The sequence below is a fragment of the Gracilinanus agilis genome, chromosome 5, assembly GCF_016433145.1.
Source record: "Gracilinanus agilis isolate LMUSP501 chromosome 5, AgileGrace, whole genome shotgun sequence".
Classification (NCBI taxonomy): Eukaryota; Metazoa; Chordata; class Mammalia; order Didelphimorphia; family Didelphidae; genus Gracilinanus; species Gracilinanus agilis.
The window spans coordinates 272893682-272912646 of record NC_058134.1 but is presented as its reverse complement, the minus strand read 5'-3'; the positions used below and the strand labels follow the sequence as shown (position 1 = coordinate 272912646).

The 18965-nt window shown below is 38.2% G+C and overlaps 1 protein-coding gene across 1 annotated transcript; it reads right to left on the bottom strand.

Annotated features, from left to right (window-relative positions):
- Window positions 1–2612: 2612 nt before the first annotated feature.
- On the bottom strand, window positions 2613–8290 carry LOC123250189 (ubiquitin conjugation factor E4 A-like). Its single transcript, XM_044679211.1, is given in 5 exon segments — window positions 2613–2659; window positions 6400–6703; window positions 6705–7097; window positions 7099–8272; window positions 8274–8290. Coding segments are annotated over 5 exon segments (1935 nt in total).
- Between the last annotated feature and the right edge of the window lie 10675 nt (window positions 8291–18965).

Genomic DNA, 18965 nt, shown 5'->3' with positions numbered 1-18965 from the left:
CCCCCCTCCCCAGGAACCTCTTCTCGGAAACGTTTTAAAATGCATAAAGTAAAATACATAGGACTACAGAAGAAACCAATTATTTTGAGATACAGTTATTAATGTGGGGGGAAAATCCAACTGCCTCAGAGATCCCATGATAAGAACCCCCTGACTTAGCGGGTTGGGGGGTAGGATTTGTGATTTCATTAATATAAGGGACTCTCAGGTGAGAAAACACACTTTATTTACTATGTCCTTTTCCTCAATGTCTTGGAGAGTTGCCTAGAACACTTGAGAAGCAGGGAAGTACCCAGGGTCCCACAGGTGGTATTTGAACCCAGGTCATCTTGGTTCCAAAGCCAGCATATCAACCCACAGCTCCACCCTGTCTCTTATATTATATTATTATTTTTAAATTTTTATTTTCAGTTTTAAATTCTCTCCCTCCCTTCATTACCCCCTCCCCACCAGGAAGGCAAGAAATCCAATGTCCATTGTACATATCTCTTGTTATCTTAGAGATTTTCCGATGTTAATGACAGAGGGCACCAGCAGAAGAGTGGCTTTATAGTTCTGTGAGATTACTGGAGCTTTAACTTAAACAAACATTCAACCTCCTTTCCTGGCCTTTAATAGTGTTTAGAGAGGCAGAGTTAACTGGTTAGAGCAGTTCAGGATCAGAACATGTGAATTTCATTTCTTCCAGAGCTCTTTCAGAACTCCTTTATAGAAGTTCCCTATGAATCATTTTTTCCCCTAATAGTGACAGCTTTGAAACAATCAAACTACATCTATCCTTTGAGATATTACAGGGTTTAACTGATACCTTTTGTCTTTAGGTATGAGAAGACATGGACTGGAAAAAATGTCTTTGGCTTCCTGGGGGAGAAAGGCCAATCCAGTATTTCTTTTGTTGTCATCAAAGCAATGCTGATGTCCTCATTTAGATTTTTCTCTACAGTTCATAAAGGCATGGCTTTTCTGTCCTGATAGTTATTAAAAATATATTTCCCTCTCTAGGAACAACAAGCCATCATGTAATAAAATGAAGCTTGGTATGGATAACAGATTGCTAGGCAACTACAGTCCTTGTGTTAAATTGACTACACCAAGAGAGAAAAGATGAGAATACAATGGCTTCTTGTCTCTTCATTGTAAAAATCAGCCTGCTCGGTGCCAAAAAAAACTTAAAAGGAAATGAATAAATCTGTTAGCTTTCTGAAATGTATGTAAACAGCTCTGGGTTTCCTCAGCTTCCTAGTGAAGACTTTAACTAACTCATTGTTAGGAATGGTTCCCTGTTCCTCCCCCTGCCTCGAATGTCAGTTGGAAACATGCCATTTCATTTTATATGAGGATTTGGCCCAGGCTATGATTTTCGTTCTTGCCCAATGTTCAAGGCAGAAATAATTTCCTAAGATGCCAGTTAAATCCATGAAAAATTATGATCCAGAACTCCTTTATTATTCTTGAGGAGTCCACTTTTTCTGTTGTGGACATTTTTGGTATTTTCTAGTAGAAAATGAAGTTTGTTAAATTGATTTTAAAGAAAAGATGAAGACAATTTTGTCAATAGTTCTAAAAATCTACTAGCCTGCTAATCTTTAGCAAAAATGTCTATGTTTAAGATCAGTTTTACTCAAGGGACAGAATTACATGCTAATTATGTAAAAATTTTGTTTTCCTGTTATGCACTCTAGTAGAATTGAAGTCATGTCACACTGTAATATAATTTCAGAGATTTAGAACAGGAAGTGACCTTAGAGATCTTCTAGTTTATTACATTCATTTTGCAAATTGGGGACTAAAAACTACATAGGTTGAGCCTTGCCTAAGTTCCTATAGGTGGTGGTGGGTGGTAGAACCAAGCCTCTGATTCCAAATTCTTTGATCTTATATGCTATAATTATGTATTTAAGGAATCACACTAGCCAACCAATCAATAGTCTAGCCTAACTGTTGTTGAGCTGGGGGAAGGAGGACCCAGGTTAAAACTGATCTTATCACAGACTTCTTGGGTATATATGCCATAGTAATATCACATGCAATAAAGGATATGCACAGTTTAATAACTTTGAGGGTACAGTTAGAACTGCTTTCTACAAAGTTGAACCAATTCACCACCCTACAGACAATGTCTCTCTTCTCACAGCCCCTTCAACAATAGCCATTTTCTTCTTCTGTCATTTGGACCAATCTGATGAATATGAGGTAGAAACTCAAGAGTTGTTTTTAAATTTACATTTTTCTTCTTATTAGTGATTTGGAAACTTTTTCCTTATTATTGTTGATAGCTTGCATTTCATCTTTTGAAAATTGCTAGTTCATTTCATTTGTTTGTTCATCTAGGCTTGGTCCTGTGCTAACATTTTTATCAGGAACTCAAATAAAGGCATATATTTCATGTTCATCAAATTTATACTTGACACAATTCTTGAAATTATAGTTAGCACATTGTTTGACAGGATTCAGAAGGACTTTGACAGGTTAGTATATTGACTGGATCTAAAAGGATGAAATTTAATAGGAATAAATGTAAGGTTTTAAACTTGTATAAAAAAAAGCCTACAAATATAAGATCAAGGAGAGCTTGGATAGACAAGAACTGTTCTGAAAACTATCTAGGGGTTTCAGTGGCCTCCAAGCTCAAGTGCAACCAGCAATTGTGATGTGGCAGCTAAAAAAGTAAATGAGAATTCAGACTAATTTAAGAAGCGCAGAGCTCCAGTAACTGGGAAGGTCATAATCTCACTATACTTTTTCCTTGTTAGCTTTCATTTGGAGTATTGTGTTCAGTTTCAGGTATCAAGTTTTAAGAAAGACATTGATAAGCTGAGAGAGGTTAAACAGGATAGTAAAAAACTTGTAAATTATGACATATGAAGATCAGTTGGAGAAACTAGGCATGTTTAACCTGGAAAATAAATAGATGAAGGGATAGAAGTTGCAAAGAAGACAATTAGGCTTGATGCCAGAAAAAAACAACAACTAATAGTCAGAACTATCTAAAGGTGGAATGACTTGCTTCAAGAGGTGGTGGTATTAATTTTGTTTGTGATTTGGACACCACAGCTGTTGAGAGCCTATCCAGTTCTCAGATTCTGTGATTCTAGACTTTTATTGAGGAATGATTCTTTTTCTTATTTTTTGAATCAATTTCCTATATATTTTGGCTATCAGAGGGTTCTGCTACAAAGATTTTTTTCTTCAGTTGTTTCCTTTCTAATTTTAATTGCATTTATTTTGTTTTTGCAAAAAGCTTGTCGACAAATCAAATCAAGGAACATTTATTAAACACTTACTATGTGCCAGGCACTGTACTAAGCTCTGGGGATATAAAAAGAAGAAAAAAGTGTTTCCTCAGGAGGCACACAATTTAATGATGTAGACAACATGTAAATAATCATGTGCAAACAAAATGTGCAAGATACATTGGATATCATCAGAAGAAGGTAGGAACTAGCATTAAGGTGGATCAGGAAAGGCTTCTTCTAAAAAGCAGGATTTTGGTTAAGACTTAAAGGAAAACAGGGAATCCAGGAGGTAGGCACAGGGAGAGAAAACATTCCATACATAAGTGAAAAATTCCAAATTGGGAAATAGTGTCTTGTTCTAGGAAGAGGTCAATGTTATGGTTTGGAAGCAAACATGGAGGCAATAAGGTGGAAGAAGACCAGAAAGGTAGAATGGGGGCCAGGTTACAAAGGACTTTAAAAGTCTAATATGTTTTACATTTAATTCTAGAGGTAATACAGAGTCACCTAGGTCTGTGCTTTAGGACTATCACTTTGAAAGCTGAGTGGAGGATGGACTGGAGTAGAGAGAGAGACTTCAGGCAAGGAGACCAACCAGAAGGCTATTTCACTATTCCAGGAGGTGATATGGTATCAAAGTTTCTGATTTTTTCCTAGGTTTTCAGGTAGACCTATGATTCTCAAATTGTCTCTCCTGGACCTGTTTTCCAGGTAATTCGTCTTCTCAATGAGATATTTCATGTTTCTCTCTATTTTGTCATTCTTTTGACTTTGCTTTATTAATTCTTTCTGTCTTGTGAGGTCATTAGCTTCTACTCGCCCAATTCTAGTCTTTAAAGACTGGTTTTCAGCAATGATCTTTTGATTTCCATTTTTGGTTTGATCTATCCTGCTTTTCATGGCTTCCAGCAGGTCAATTCTGGTCTCCAATTTGCTTATCATTTCATTTGATTTCTGGGCTTCTTTTTCCAAATGTTAGATTCTCTCTTTTAAACTGTTATTTTCTTTTTGAACTATTTCCCACTTTTCTTGCCAACTTTCTTCTATCTTTCTTAGTTGATTCTTGAACTCAAATTTGAGTTCCTCAAGAGCTTGTGACCAATTTCCATTTTAGGAGGAAAGTTTGGATGTGTTTTTTTGTTTGTCACCTTCTGCTGTCTCTTCTGTAGTCTGCTGTTTTTCTCCATAGAAATTATCCCGAGTCAGAGTCTTTTTCTAATTTCGTTTGGTATTTGTAGATTGTAGTTCTTGGGTGCTGGTGGCCATTACTGTGCTAGTTTTTTCTTCCCTTCCCAGCCAGAAGTCTGAGTGAGGAGGGTAGGCAGCTCGCACTGTATGGAACTACTGAGAGTTTTTTTGCCCTAAGGCTATTTTTCAGTCTCCTCTGACTCTGCTGTGGGCAACCTCTCTCTGCCCTATCTCTGTACCCAAGCTTCATGTTCCTCAGCCTCTTGGGGTCCCAAGTCTTGCTGCTCTCAGGGGTAAGACTGTGGCATCCTCAGCTAGCCTCTTGAGAACCTAGAGATTGCTCCTCACTCCCTCTGACTCTGGTGCCGTAGGTGGAGTGGGGCAGGAGTGACCAGCTCACGCTTTAGTAGGAGTAATTTTACCCCCCTTATAGCATGGAAATGCCCAAACCCTGCTTACCTTCAAGGCTGTGCTCTACAGTAGAGCCCCTTCACTCATCTGATTTTGATTTTTGTTCTTTTGAGGTGCTTTATATCAGTTGGTGGTGAGGAGAAGAAGACCTTACTTCTACTCCGTGGCCATCTTAGCCCAGAAGTCCCCAGGAGGTGATATGGGACTACACTAGTGTAGTGGCAGTGTCAGAGAAGGAAGAGTATACAAGAGATATTGGGAAGATAGAATAAACTTGACTTGGCAACTGATTGGATGAAAGTGTTTTGTGAAAGGGAGTGAGGAGTCAAGAACATAGATTTCAAGCATGGGTGCCTGGATGGACAATAGTGCCATTGACAATAATAAATTAGTAAGGAGGGAGGGGGTAGTTTGAGAGGAAAGATTATGAGTTCAGTTTTAAATATGTTGAGTATAAGATGTCTGTGGAATATTCAGTTTATGGTATCCCTTAGGCAGTTGTAGATTTTTATCCCTTTGTTTCATTAAGTCAGTGTTTTATCTCAGTGATTAGTTTTACGTACACTAATTTTATGCCAATATATTCCCAAATCTACTGCCTATCCTGTTTACCTTTTCTTATCCAAGTTCTGAATTTACTTCAGTTTTTAATTTCTTTTTCCATTCATCCATCCATTCATTAATCAACTTATTTATTCTTTTAGCTATTCATTCTATCATTTATTTGTTTATTCATTTATCTAGCATTTATATTTTATTCCTTCTTTCTCTGTCCTTGACTAATAAAGAATGTGGTTCAACATCTTCCTTCCTTCTACCCCAACCTCTTCTTTCTTTTTTTCTTTTAATATAACATTCTTTTAATGTTTCCCCAGAAATTTTAATTTGTTTTGCCTTCCTTATTAATTCTCTTCTATTAGTTTCTAAATTTTATTACCTGATTCTTTGTGGTAAGAGCAACGTCCATCTGGGTTCTGCCATGTAGGCTAGGCTAGATTTTTTTTCCTCCCTAAAAGACAAAATAGCTGTCTCTAAGTTTACTGGTCTAAGAGGCTAAGCCTTGAGCCAATTGTTTGGTATCCTTACTTATTATCAAATAAGTAAGACCAGGATATGAGGAGTCAGTGCCCCTGGGATTTGACTAATTTTCCACTGTGGATATGACCATCTCTTGTAGGCCAGCTGTATTTCTCGGGGAAGCTGAGGGAGGTTGCACCTATACTTGAATCAGTGCTGTATCCTTACTGAGAGTCCACACTATGGCTAATCATATTTTTGTTAATTTTTAGATGGTCTGTGAATGTCTCATTTTATTCTTTCTTTTTTTTTTTTTTTGCTCTGGAAATTTTATTAATCCTTAGAAGACTAATTTTCTGACTTGCATACCAGTGGGTTCCTTCAACATTTTTACTGCTAGACAACATACACAACATTAAAAGATTGTTCTCTGAAAAGGACTGAAAATAACCCTGAGGGAGTTAAATCTGAAGCTTAAGCTTCTGGAATGACTCAGTTCAGAGTCAGTCAGTTGTAAACAGGAAGCTCCCAAGAAGAATCAACTCACCTGGCACATAAGCCAAAGAGCTATACTGATCTGGCAAAGGGAAGGTTAGCTCTGCTGGCTCTGTGCCTTGGTTGCCAATGGCTAGCTGAACAAGAAGAACAGCCATGGACACCTGCAAATTGAGACAGTTTTGCAGCATCTGTGGCTCAGTCATGGCAGTCTTGGTGGACAGATAGATGGTCATCAGGCGCTCAAACTGCTCTCGGAGGCTGTCTGCAGTAGGGCTGGCGCTTTGTTGAGCTTCACGCCAGGCGACCTGCAGCCGGTACAAGCTCTGGTTGATTTTTACCATCTGATCGTGTATGTAACCTGTGAAACCCCACATGCAAGGTGTACTGTGTCAGGACCAGGTTCTCTGTCACCAGGTTGTAGTTTTGGGCAAACTGTATCTCCTGATCATTCTCTTTAGGGATTAAACAGGTCTCTTTCTCTAAACCTTGCATATGCACATTCTTTATCCTTCTCTCTTCATCATTCAGCTCTTTGAGGGCACAGTAGGTAGGGTTAAAGGTTAGCAGCCTAGGGGATTTAGGTTTGCAAAAAGGCTGGCACAGCTTCAGGAGGGCAGCACCCAGATTCAGGAAGAAGGCATCTGAAGCATACATCTGGAAGAAGATTTCTGGCATCTGATTGGCCCAGATCTTGGTATGGCCTGTATTGGCATATAGGCATATAGGCAGTTTCCAATCCAGGACAAGATCCAATGTTGGTGTCTGGAGAGAGCTGGAGCAAGTTCTTCAGCGTCTGGTAAATCTTCTCGTGGAATTGAGCCATGAACTGATGGATGTTGGCCTCCTGCACTTTGATCTCTTGAGGACTGGACCAGGATGGATTCAAGAAGTAGCCATGATTCTCCACTACCCCTGGAGTCTTTAATAAGCAGGAGATACTCAGAATTACTCCTAGTAAGGTCTTCTGGTACATCTGTCCATTGCTGGGGTCCTTAGGCTGAATGTACTCTACAAAAACTTTTGCAATATCCTTCTGCCTTGTGAAATAGAGGAGCATATCTAGATATGTGTATAGCAAGATTTGACAGAGATCTAAGTCTTTTATTCTGCTCAAAAAAATGTCAAATACTGGAACCATGACTTCTTGAAATGTCCGAACTTCCTGATCCATTGTCAGGGCTTGAATGACCTCTTCAAGGAACTCAGTTACATCTTCAAAATGGGCCCCTCGAATTGCTTCCAACATCAGGTCTACCAGCTGATCATAGACATTCTGGCCAACATAAATTTCTGGGGTGAGGAGGACAGTTCGGGTATTAGACTCAGTTAGGTTCCTACATCTCACAGCAAAGGGCAGCAAGTTTTCTGGTACTTTGGTAATCTCCTCTTTTGCTCTTAGGAAACAGGAATAAAGGTAGCAAAGAATGTGCTTCTCCCCTGCATCTCGATCTGCAGAGAGGTTTAATGTTGTGGAACAGGTCATGCTAATCAAGTGGTTGCTTGGATCCTGAAGCAGCAATCGTGTAAAGAGTGCCTGCTCAATGTTGTTCCTATCAAGCCAGTCTTGCTCATCCAGGTCTCCTGCCATTTCCTCCAAAAATACGCAACGGCTGGGGATCCCATTCTCACATTTCATACTTGGATCACTGTTGTCCAGGGTGATGAGGAAAATTCTTTGGATCATGTGATTGATGTTGAGCTGCTCACATAGCTCCTGCTTGGAACGGAATGACTGGTTAATCTCACAGACAGAGTAGTCACAGTCATCCAGGCTCTCTGACACACTGTTATCCCAGTCATCAGGGCTAGCTGAGGGTTCATCAGATTGCTGCTTCAGCTGTTTCTTCTGGATCTCTGCAAAGTGCTTGGCATCGGCCAGGGAACCAAAGAGAGCAGCAAAGGGGTTACTGGAGATGTTGTTTATTATCCTGGTCTGTCATTTCACTTTAAGGTAGACTCCATCCAGATCTGGGGGAGGGGCAGGGCCCGAAGGTGCCAGCCGCAGCAGCACCAGGAACTCTCCGAGGCCAAGGCCTCATTTTATTCTAATCTCAGACTTGAACTGCCAGATTGGCCTGAGTCAGGCTTGGACTATAATACCTTCTTTAAACTCTCCATATCTCAGAGGATAAATCTTTTGAGGAATCACATTGGAGCTCTTTTTATGTTGTTTTTGTAGCCCTTACATGTCTCTCAATCTTCTTCTGTGCCTTGTTTTGAGAAATATCAGTTTTTAAAATGAAGCAATGGTAAATGAAGCAGTTTTATGTCCTTCCATACCCCTAATCTTACAATGATTTCTTCTCCTAAGCTATATTATCCAATTTTTGGTTTCCATGGTTCCCTACCTCTCTGGTTACTGGCTATCCTTTGGGATGCCTGCTTCCTCTCTTTAGGTGGGATACAGTTCTGGCAAGGTGGTGATGGCCACAGGTGCATTTGGGGGTGGAGATAGTATGTGACAGGAGGCGCTAAGTAATATTTTTTCTGGAAAGGGGGCAGTAGGCCAAAAAAGTTTGGGAACCACTGATCTATGGTCTTGGGGGTGGTGGTGCATCACTTCTGTTTCTCATCTTCCATCTCCATATTTGTTCAACTTCCCATTGTGTTATGTCCTCCCATTCTCTGTCTCTTTTTGTGTCTCTCTGTGTCTCTCTGTGTCTCTGTTTCTGTCTCTCCCTCCTCCTTCTGCCTACACCCCCTCCTTTCTTCTCCCTCTCTCTCCCTCCATGTCCATGTCTCTGTCTGTCTCCGTCTCCCCCTCTTCTCCTCTCTCTCTCTGTCTCTCTCTCTCTCTCATTATAGAAAGTCAGGAGATTTACTCCATGGAATATCAACATATTCCTTCCTCATTTCTTCTCCTGATTCTTTAAATTTTCTTAAAAAACTCATCCCATTTCATCCTTTTTTGTCTTGCTATCATCTCTTTGTTTTTTCTTTTACTCCACTGTTCAATTTTGCTGTCTCTTTTAAACAATAGCTTCTAAACATGTGAGAATTGATTTTATTATTAGGCTTTTCTTAATAATTACATTTAATTACCTTTCTTGTATTTTTGCTTTCTAAGGATGTTTAAAAGTCAAATGAACTACTCCCCTCTTTTTTTTTTTAGAAATTCCTTAAATGTCTCTTTTGTTCAATTGCATTTTTTACCCATTGATTTTTAGACTCAGCTTTGCAGGATATTATAGGAGCATGGATCTAAGGCTGTAAGGGACCTCAGAGGTCATCTAGTCCAATTCTATTCCTTTTATAGATGAGGAAACTGAGGCCCGAAGAGGTTAAGTGGCTTGCCCAAGGTCATATATGTAGTGTCAGAGGCAAGATTTCAACCCACGTTCTTTGAGCCCAGATCCAGTTTTCTTTCTGCTTTACCAGTTTGGAGATGTAGCTTAAGCCCCTTTACTTTTTTGCTTATTTGATTATTACAGCCTCTTCTCTGATTTCTCATGACTGAAGAATAATTCTGGATTATTTACTTGATAGTCTCCTATCTCCTTGATAAATTTTTATTTTTGGAACTGTGAAATTTCTAGAGCACCATGTGCCCTGGAGCTTAAAAAGGGCAGAATTTTCTGTCTTTTGGTGATTTGTGGATTTGATTGATCAATGCTTTCTTCTGTCTGTTCAAAAGTTCTGGTTATTTTTTCTTGTGTTCTTTCCTACAATATGACATCCAGGTTAAAAAAATTTGTCACGATCTTCTAAGAGATCTTAGATTGTCTCTGAACATTCTTTCTTTGAGGCCAGTCATTTTGGCTTGTAGAGAATTCATATATTCTATCAACATTGTTGTCACTTGTTTAGCTTCTGCCAAATATCCTTTCACTTCAATATTTTTATATCCTACATAAAATACTTATTTTCCCTCTCAAACTCTCTGCTTTGGAGAGATTCTCCATTTTAAATTAATTTTTCCCTACTTATAGGATCATGTTTCTAGAAGAACCTCAAAAACCAGGTAGTCCAATCCTCTCCTTTTTCAGATAAGGAAACTGTGTCCTAGGGAGAGTAAATTACTTTCCCAGCTCATACAGTCAATTAATTAGTTCCAAAGGTGGGGTTTGAACTTTGCTCTTTTGGCTCCAAATTCTATGTTCTTTCTTTTGTCATTTGTGTTTTTAAAATTTTACTTGGAGAACTGTAATTTCTTTTTTTTTATTTTTTAAATTTTTTAATCATTTATTAATATTCATTTTTAACATAGTTACATGATTCATGCTCCTACTTTCCCCTTCACCCCCCGCACTCCTCCCTCCTGTGGCCTACGCACATTTCCACTGGTTCATGTTCAAGACCTATTTCCAAATTGTTGATAGTTGAATTGGTGTGGTAGTTTCGAGTTTACATCCCCATTCATGTCCTCCTCAACACATGTGTTCAAGCATTTGTTTTTCTTCTGTGTTTCCTCTCCTACAGTTCTTCCTCTGAATGTGGGTAGCGTCTTTACCATAAATCCCTCAGAGCTGTCGCTGCTGGTACAGAAGTCCATTACATTCAATTTTACAATAGTATATCAGTCTCTGTGTACAATGTTCTTCTGGCTCTGCTCCTTTCACTCTGCATCAGTTCCTGGAGGTCTTTCCAGTTCACATGGAATTCCTCCAGTTTATTATTCCTTTTAGCACAATAGTATTCTGTCACCAGCATATACCACAGTTTGTTGAGCCATTCCCCAATTGAAGGACATACCCTCATTTTCCAGTTTTTTGCCACTACAAAAAGTGCAGCTATAAATATTTTTGTACAAGTCTGTTTATCTATGATCTCTTTGGGGGTACAAACCCAACAATGGTATGGCTGGATCAAAGGGCAGGCATTCTTTTATAGCCCTTTGAGCATAGTTCCAAATTGCCAGCCAGAATGGTTGGATCAGTTGACAACTCCACCAGCAATGCATTAATGTCCCAATTTTGCCAAATCCCTTCCAGCATTCATTACTCTCCCCTTCTTTCATTTTAGCCAATCTGCTAGGTGTGAGGTGGTACCTCAGAGTTGTTTTGATTTGCATTTCTCTAATTATTAGAGATTTAGAACACTTTCTCATGTGCTTATTGATACTTTTGATTTCTTTACCCGAGAATTGCCTATTCATGTCTCTTGCCCATTTTTCAATTGGGGAATGGCTTGATTTTTTTATACAATTGATTTAACTCCTTGTATATTTGAGTGATTAGACCCCTGTCAGAGTTTTTTGTTATAAAGATTTTTTCTCAATTTGTTGTTTCCCTTCTGATTTTGACTACATTGTTTTTGTTTGTACAAAAGCTTTTTAGCTTAATATAATCAAAACCATTTAATTTACATTTTGTAATTTTCTCTAACTCTTGCTTGGTTTTAAAATCTTTCCTTTCCCAGAGATCTGACAGATATACTATTTTGTGTTCACTTAACTTATTTATAGTTTCCCTCTTTATATTCAAGTCATTCACCCATTCTGAATTTATCTTGGTGTAGGGTGTAAGATATTGATCTAGACCTAATCTCTCCCATATTGTTTTCCAAATTTCCCAGCAGTTTTTGTCAAATAGTGGATTCATGTCCCAAAAGTTGGGCTCGTTGGGTTTATCAAACACTGTCTTGCTGATGTCATTAAAAGTCTATTCCACTGATCCTCCCTTCTGTCTCTTAGCCAGTACCATATTGTTTTGATGACTGCTGCTTTATAGTATAGTTTAATATCTGGTACTGCTAGGCCCCCTTCCTTCACATTTTTTTCCATTATTTCCCTTGATATTCTTGATCTTTTGTTATTCCAAATGAAATTTGTTATAGTTTTTTCTAATTCAGTAAAGAAGTTTTTTGGTAATTTGATAGGTATGACGCTAAGTAGGTATATTAATTTGGGTAGAATGGTCATTTTGATTATGTTACCTCGTCCTACCCATGAACAATTGATGTCTTTCCAATTGTTGAGATCCAGTTTTATTTGTTTGGAAAGCGTTTTGTAGTTGTTTTCATATAATTGCTGTGTTTGTTTTGGTAGAGTGATTCCCAAGTATTTTATATTGTCTAGGGTGAAATTAAATGGTGTTTCTCTTTCTACCTCTTGCTGCTCTAATGTGTTGGAAATATATAGAAATGCTGATGATTTATGTGCATTTATTTTGTATTCTGCCACTTTGCTAAAGTTGTTGATTATTTCTACCAGCTTCTTAGTTGATTCTCTAGGATTTTTTAAGTAGACATATCATCTACAAAGAGTGATAGGTTAGTCTCCTCATTGCCTATTTTGATACCTTCAATTTCTTTTTTTTCTCTAATTGCTACTGCTAGTGTTTCTAGTACTATGTTGAATAATAGAGGTGATAATGGGCATCCTTGTTTCACTCCTGATATTATTGGGAAGGCTTCTAATTTATCTCCATTGCATATAATGCTTGTTGATGGTTTTAGGTATATACTGTTTATTATTTTTAGGAAAGGTCCTTCTATTCCTATACTTTTCAGTGTTTTCAATAAGAATGGATGCTGTATTTTGTCAAAGGCTTTTTCATCATCTATTGAGATAATCATGTGATTTTTGTTTGTTAGACTGTTGATATGGTCAATTATGTGGATGGTTTTCCTAATGTTGAACCATCCTTGCATTCCTGGTATAAATCCCACCTGGTCATGGTGGATGATCTTCTTAATTACTTGCTGGAGTCTCTTTGCTAATATTCTATTTAAGATTTTTGCATCTATGTTCATTAGGTAGATTGGTCTATAGTTTTCTTTCTCTGTTTTTGGTCTACCTGGCTTTGGAATCAGTACCATATTTGTGTCATAAAATGAATTTGGTAGGACTCTTTCTTTGCTTATCACATCAAATAATTTGTATAGTATTGGGATTAGTTGCTCTTTGAATGTCTGATAGAATTCACTTGTGAATCCATCAGGTCCTGGTGATTTTTTCTTAGGGAGTTCTTTGATGGCTTGTTCAATTTCTATTTCTGATATGGGATTATTTAGGTATTCTATTTCTTCTGCTGTTAATCTAGGTAATTTATATTTTTGTAAGTATTCATCCATATCTCTTAAATTGTTATATTTGTTGCCATATAATTGGGCGAAATAGTTTTTAATGATTGCCTTAATTTCACCTTCATTATAGGTGAGGTCTCCCTTTTCATCTTTGATACTGTCAATTTGGTTTTCTTCTTTCCTTTTTCTTATTAGATTGACCAGTCTACTTTGTCTATTTTATCTGTTTTTTCAAAATACCAGCTTCTAGTCTTATTTATTAATTCAATAGTTCTTTTACTTTTGATTTTATTAATTTCTCCCTTAATTTTTAGTATTTGTAATTTAGTTTTCATCTGGGGGTTTTTAATTTGCTCGCTTTCTAATTTTTTGAGTAGCATGCCCAATTCGTTAATCTCCGCCCTCCTTAATTTGTTAATATTATGCACTCAAGGATATAAATTTCCCCCTGAGAACTGCCTTGGCTGCATCCCACAGAGTTTGGTAGGATGTCTCATCATTGTCATTCTCTTCAATGAAATTGTTGATTGTTTCTATGATTTCTTCTTTGACAAATTGGTGTTGGAGAATCATATTGTTTAATTTCCAATTGGTTTTTGATTTGCCTGTCCAGGTGCCCTTACTAATTATTATTTTTATTGCATTATGATCTGAGAAGGTTACATTTATTATATCTGCTCTTTTGCATTTGTTTGCAATGATTCTGTGCCCTATTACATGGTCAATCTTTGTGAATGTACCATGTGCAGCTGAAAAGAAGGTGTATTCCTTTTTGTCTCTATTTATTTTTCTCCACATATCAATTAAATCTAATTTTTCTAGGACTTCTTTCACCTCTTTTACCTCTTTCTTATTTATTTTTTGGTTTGATTTATCTAGATCTGAAAGAGAAATATTTAGATCTCCCATTATTGTGGTTTTACTATCTATTTCCTTCTTGAGCTCTGCCAGTTTCTCCTTTATGAACTTGGATGCTATACCACTTGGTGCATATATATTGAGCAGTGTTATTTCCTCATTGTTTATACTGCCTTTAATCAGGATGTAATGACCTTCCCTGTCTTTTTTAATCATATCTATTTTTACTTTGGCTTTGTCAGAAATCATAATAGCCACTCCTTCCTTCTTTTTCTCATTTGATGCCCAAATGATTTTGCTCAAGCCCTTAACCTTAGACTTGTTTGTGTCTACCTGCCTCATATGTGTTTCTTGTAGACAACATGTGGTAGGATTTTGGTTTCTGATCCACTCTGCTCTTTGCTTCCATTTTATGAGCGAGTTCATCCCATTCACATTCAGAGTTACAATTATCAGTTGTGCATTCGCTGACATTTTTGTATCCTCCCCTAGACCCACCCCTTCTTCTTACACTATTTTCTTTTAAACCAGTGGTTTGCTTTGAGCCAGTATCCCTTATCCCCTCCCTTGATTAACTTCCCTTTCTACTCTCTCCCTTGTTATTCCCCTCTTTTTATTTTTAAAGGCCTAATGAATTCCCTCCCCCTTCTTCTCCCCTCCCTTTTTTGACCTCCCCACTCCCCTGCTCTCTTTGGTTTATCCCTTCTGACTTTCTCAGTAGGGTTAAATAGAGTTTTTTTATCTCAATGGGAATGCACAGGGGATAAGATGGGTGGCTCACAAGTGGCAGAGCTGGAGGGGAGCAGAGAGCTCAGGCCACTTCCCTCCCCCTCTTCACCTGTGCTGAGGATGTTTTTTCATGCTTCTTCCTTCCCCTTTCTGGAGTAAGGGGGGTGGGGCATTCCCAGCATTTTGGGGGGGCATGGCACTTGGTCTGGGGGGGTGGGATGGGGGTGGGCCCTGGCACTCTGTCTCTGAAAGGTTTGCCATCACTGCCCTGTATTATACCAGCATATTGTCACATAATTTTCCAAAATAGCCTTCTTTTAATGGACTGCTTTAAAAAAATAAGGCTGATTATTCTCACAAAAATATGAAAAACTGTATATAGTTCCTCACTTATGTATCTTAATACTCCTTGAAACTACTATCTCAAAATACTTAGGGAACATGTCAGACCATGTCTGGCTGCCCTTTGCTTTTTCAGAAATTCTGAGATGTAATGGCTCCCTTCCCACAGTTGATTATTGTTCATTTATTTTTCAGTTGCTCCATTTTTTAAAAACAAAAAATATTGGAAAGGCTTGCAATTTCCTTCTTCAGCTCATTTTACATATGAGGAATGGAGACAAACAGGATTAAATAACTTGTCCAGCATCATACTCTATTAATTGTCTGAGGCCAGATTTGAGCACATGAAGATGAGTTTTCCTGATTCTTTCCCATAAGGCTGCCATTGTTACTAGAAAGGCAGAGGGATTTGAGTGGAGCCCCTTCCTTAGTTCTTCCTACTTTAGAAGGATAAAAATACCATTAAGGCAATTTATCTGCTGCTTTGTCTTTGTCAGAAAGTGAACTCCAGCAGGTGTCCAAATAAGTGAATCTGTCATCATTACTATATAATTCCTCCATTCTAGGTTTGTGATTTTTTCCCCAAACTCTTCATCCATTTCTTCTTTCTGTACCTGGAAATCTACAGTATCCTTGCATCACTGCTTATGTCTTCATCTAAATACTTTCTACGATGCTTCTCCTTCCTCTTCCCTGTTCCTGGATTTCTTTACATTAAATATGACTGATTATAAATGGTCATTTGTTCTCTTTCCTTTTTAATTTATCTTCTTCTCTTTGAATAAAGCATATCCTTATAGAGCTACACCTAAGTCATGGCTCTCATTCTCTTAAGTCTCACAGATAATAATGAGGTCAAATCTGACTCTAATTTGTACTGTAGTGGGGAAGGACATGAGGCAGGATCACTAAGAAGCTGTTGCAATAATCTAGGTGTGAGGTGGTGGGGACTTGAACTAAAATGGTAGTCATATGACTGGAGAGGCTTTGTAATTCATAACCATAATACCTTATGGCCCAGGGAACACAGGGAAGAGGGGGCTGGAGTTCATCTTGGTGGGTCAAGGAGTTCAAATCAAGTCTTTCTTTTACTTTGGCTCTCCCTCAACCCTAGAGTTAATCTGCAGGAAAATCTCTGAAAGAAAACTTAGGCATGATTCACATCTAGGATTTCTCTCAAAGCAGACAATAGGATTCCTTTTTAAAAAAATTACCCAATGTACAATATGGGGATTAGCTATAGAGTATCCTAAGATACAAAAAGCCTAGTGCCTAATCAGATACAGAAAACATAATGTATCTCAAATAGTTCATTATACTCTTCTGAGAAAATAAAGACAACTGCATAGGACTGGTCTTTTGGATTTGATCAATTGGTCTTTTGGTGATTACCTTAGGTCTACACTGTCTGAACAATTTACTCTCGGTCAGCCAGGATATGACTTTCTTTAATCTTTCAACTATAGACTGATTCTGGCAGAGATGATTTTCTCCTATGAAAATTATGTCATGGAAATGTTTTCTTTCTGGTTGGCTGCTCAGATTCCAAACTCTTTATCCATCAAGTTATCAAAATAGTTGAAATATGCATTTTTGTTAAAATCTCTAGTTATTGGCTTGTGCTCAGGAAAGAAAACAGAAAAGCAGAAGATGACAAATTAGGATGCCAATTCCAATCTCAGGTCCTTTGAGCAAGCCGATTTCTTCTGCTGCCATGTTTCTACTATGAGCTCCTCTTGCTGTTGGGGGTAGGAAAGCCAAAGAGAGAGCAAATTCTAGAAAAGAGATCCCAGTGAGAAGACTCCAAAGAGATCAAACCATTTCTCCTTGCTCCTCTTGTAGATGAACGATGGGGAGATTCCTTCACAAATCTGTTCCTCTTGCTGTTCAGTAGCCAGTGATCTTTGATGCAACTCTCTAGTCACTGGAGACCAGTCAGGATCTGTCATGCACTAGCAAGGCACCACAGCTCAATTAACAAGTTGGTCAATCAAAAACTGTTAAGGGCCTTTTCTTGTGTCAGGCACTGCTCAGTCACTAGGAATACAAGTAAAAAGAATGAAACAATCTCTTATCTCAATGAGCTTATATTCTAATGAAAGAAATAAAAAAGCATTTATATATACATATGTATGTTTATGGAGAGATCATACATATAAAGTTAATAAATATGTACAAAATAGTTAAATACAAGCTAGTTTGGGAGGGAGTACACTAGCAGTTGAAGGAAGGGAATATTTTCCAGGCATGTGGGATGGCTAATGCAAAAGTGCAGGAAATGGAGTATCCTGTGTAAGGAAGAAGGAAAGAGCCAGTTTGGCTGGATCTCAGAACTCAGGAAGGGGAAATGATGTTCAGTGAGGGGGGAAAGATAAGTTGGGGCAAGACTGTGTAGTGCTTTCAAAGATAAACTAAGGAGCTTATAATTGATCCTGAATGTAATAAGAAGCCATTAGAATTGATTAAATAGGGAAGTCATATGGTTAGATCTATGTTTAAGGAGATTTACCATGGCAGCCTGGATTTGTGAGAGAGAAGGCAGGAAGCCTAACTGAGAGACTATTGCAAAAATCTGGAGGAGAAGCAATGAGGGCCTGAACTAAGGAGGTTGCCGTGTTATTGGAGAAACAGGGTCAAAGGTGAGAGACATCATAGAGGTAGAAATGGCAAAGTTTGGCATCTAATTGGATAAATGGAGTAAGGGAGGGTAAGAAATCCAGATAATGTTGAGGTTATGAGCTTGGGAACCTAGAAGGACGATGGTCCCTTCCACAAATTTAGAAGGGGGCAAAGTTTGAGGGGAGAGGTAGTGTAGCTTTAGATATGTTGGGTTTACAGTTTCCTTGGGATATCCAGTGTGGAATGTCCAATAGATAATTGGTTATACTGATTCTGAAGTTGAGGGGAGAGATTGAGTTTTGATATGTACATTTGGGAGTCAGCTATGTATTTAAGTCACTAAAGTTACCAAGAAAGAGGGTAGAGGAAGAAGAGAAGGTGGACTAGGATAGAACTTTGGGCAACATTTAGGGAGGTCATGTGGATGATGAATGAGTAAAGAAGACTAAGAAGGAACTATTGGGGTAGAGAGCAGAGGAGAGTTGTATGACAAAAACTCTGAAAAGAAAGACATTATCTAGGAACAGAGGGTGGTCACATACAGTAGATAGAGAGAACTGAAAAAATGCCATCAGATTTGGTTTTTAAAAGATTGTTGGTAATTTTGGAGGGCACAGGTTCAGTTGAGTGGTGAGTTTTGAAGTCACTTTTGCAAAAAAGTGAGGAATGAAAGAGCAGAGAGAAAGAGGATGGAGTGAGTTTAGTCAGTGTTTCCAAGGAGATTGGCTGAGAAAGGGGAAAGGTGAAGGAGGACAGCTTGAGAGGCTAGGATGGTCTGGTGATTTTCTTTTTTTTAAGGATGGGGGAAACGAATATGTTTAAAGGCAATAGGGAAAGAACCAGCTGAAAAACAGAGAAAGTGCTGATTGAGGATTCAGTTTGTTGGAGAACATGAGGGATAGGATCAATGTAGAGAGATTGGCCCTAGCTGGAAGGGAAAGAACACCTCTTTGTCAGAGCCTTGGGCAAAAGAGGAGAGTGGGAAATGATGTTAAGGGCTTTTGAGATGAAGAGAATGTGAGAAGAGGGAGATTATATTGAATGACTAATTTTTTCAGTAAAATAAGTTAAGATTTGTTAAGAGGAGAGATGGAATGTAGA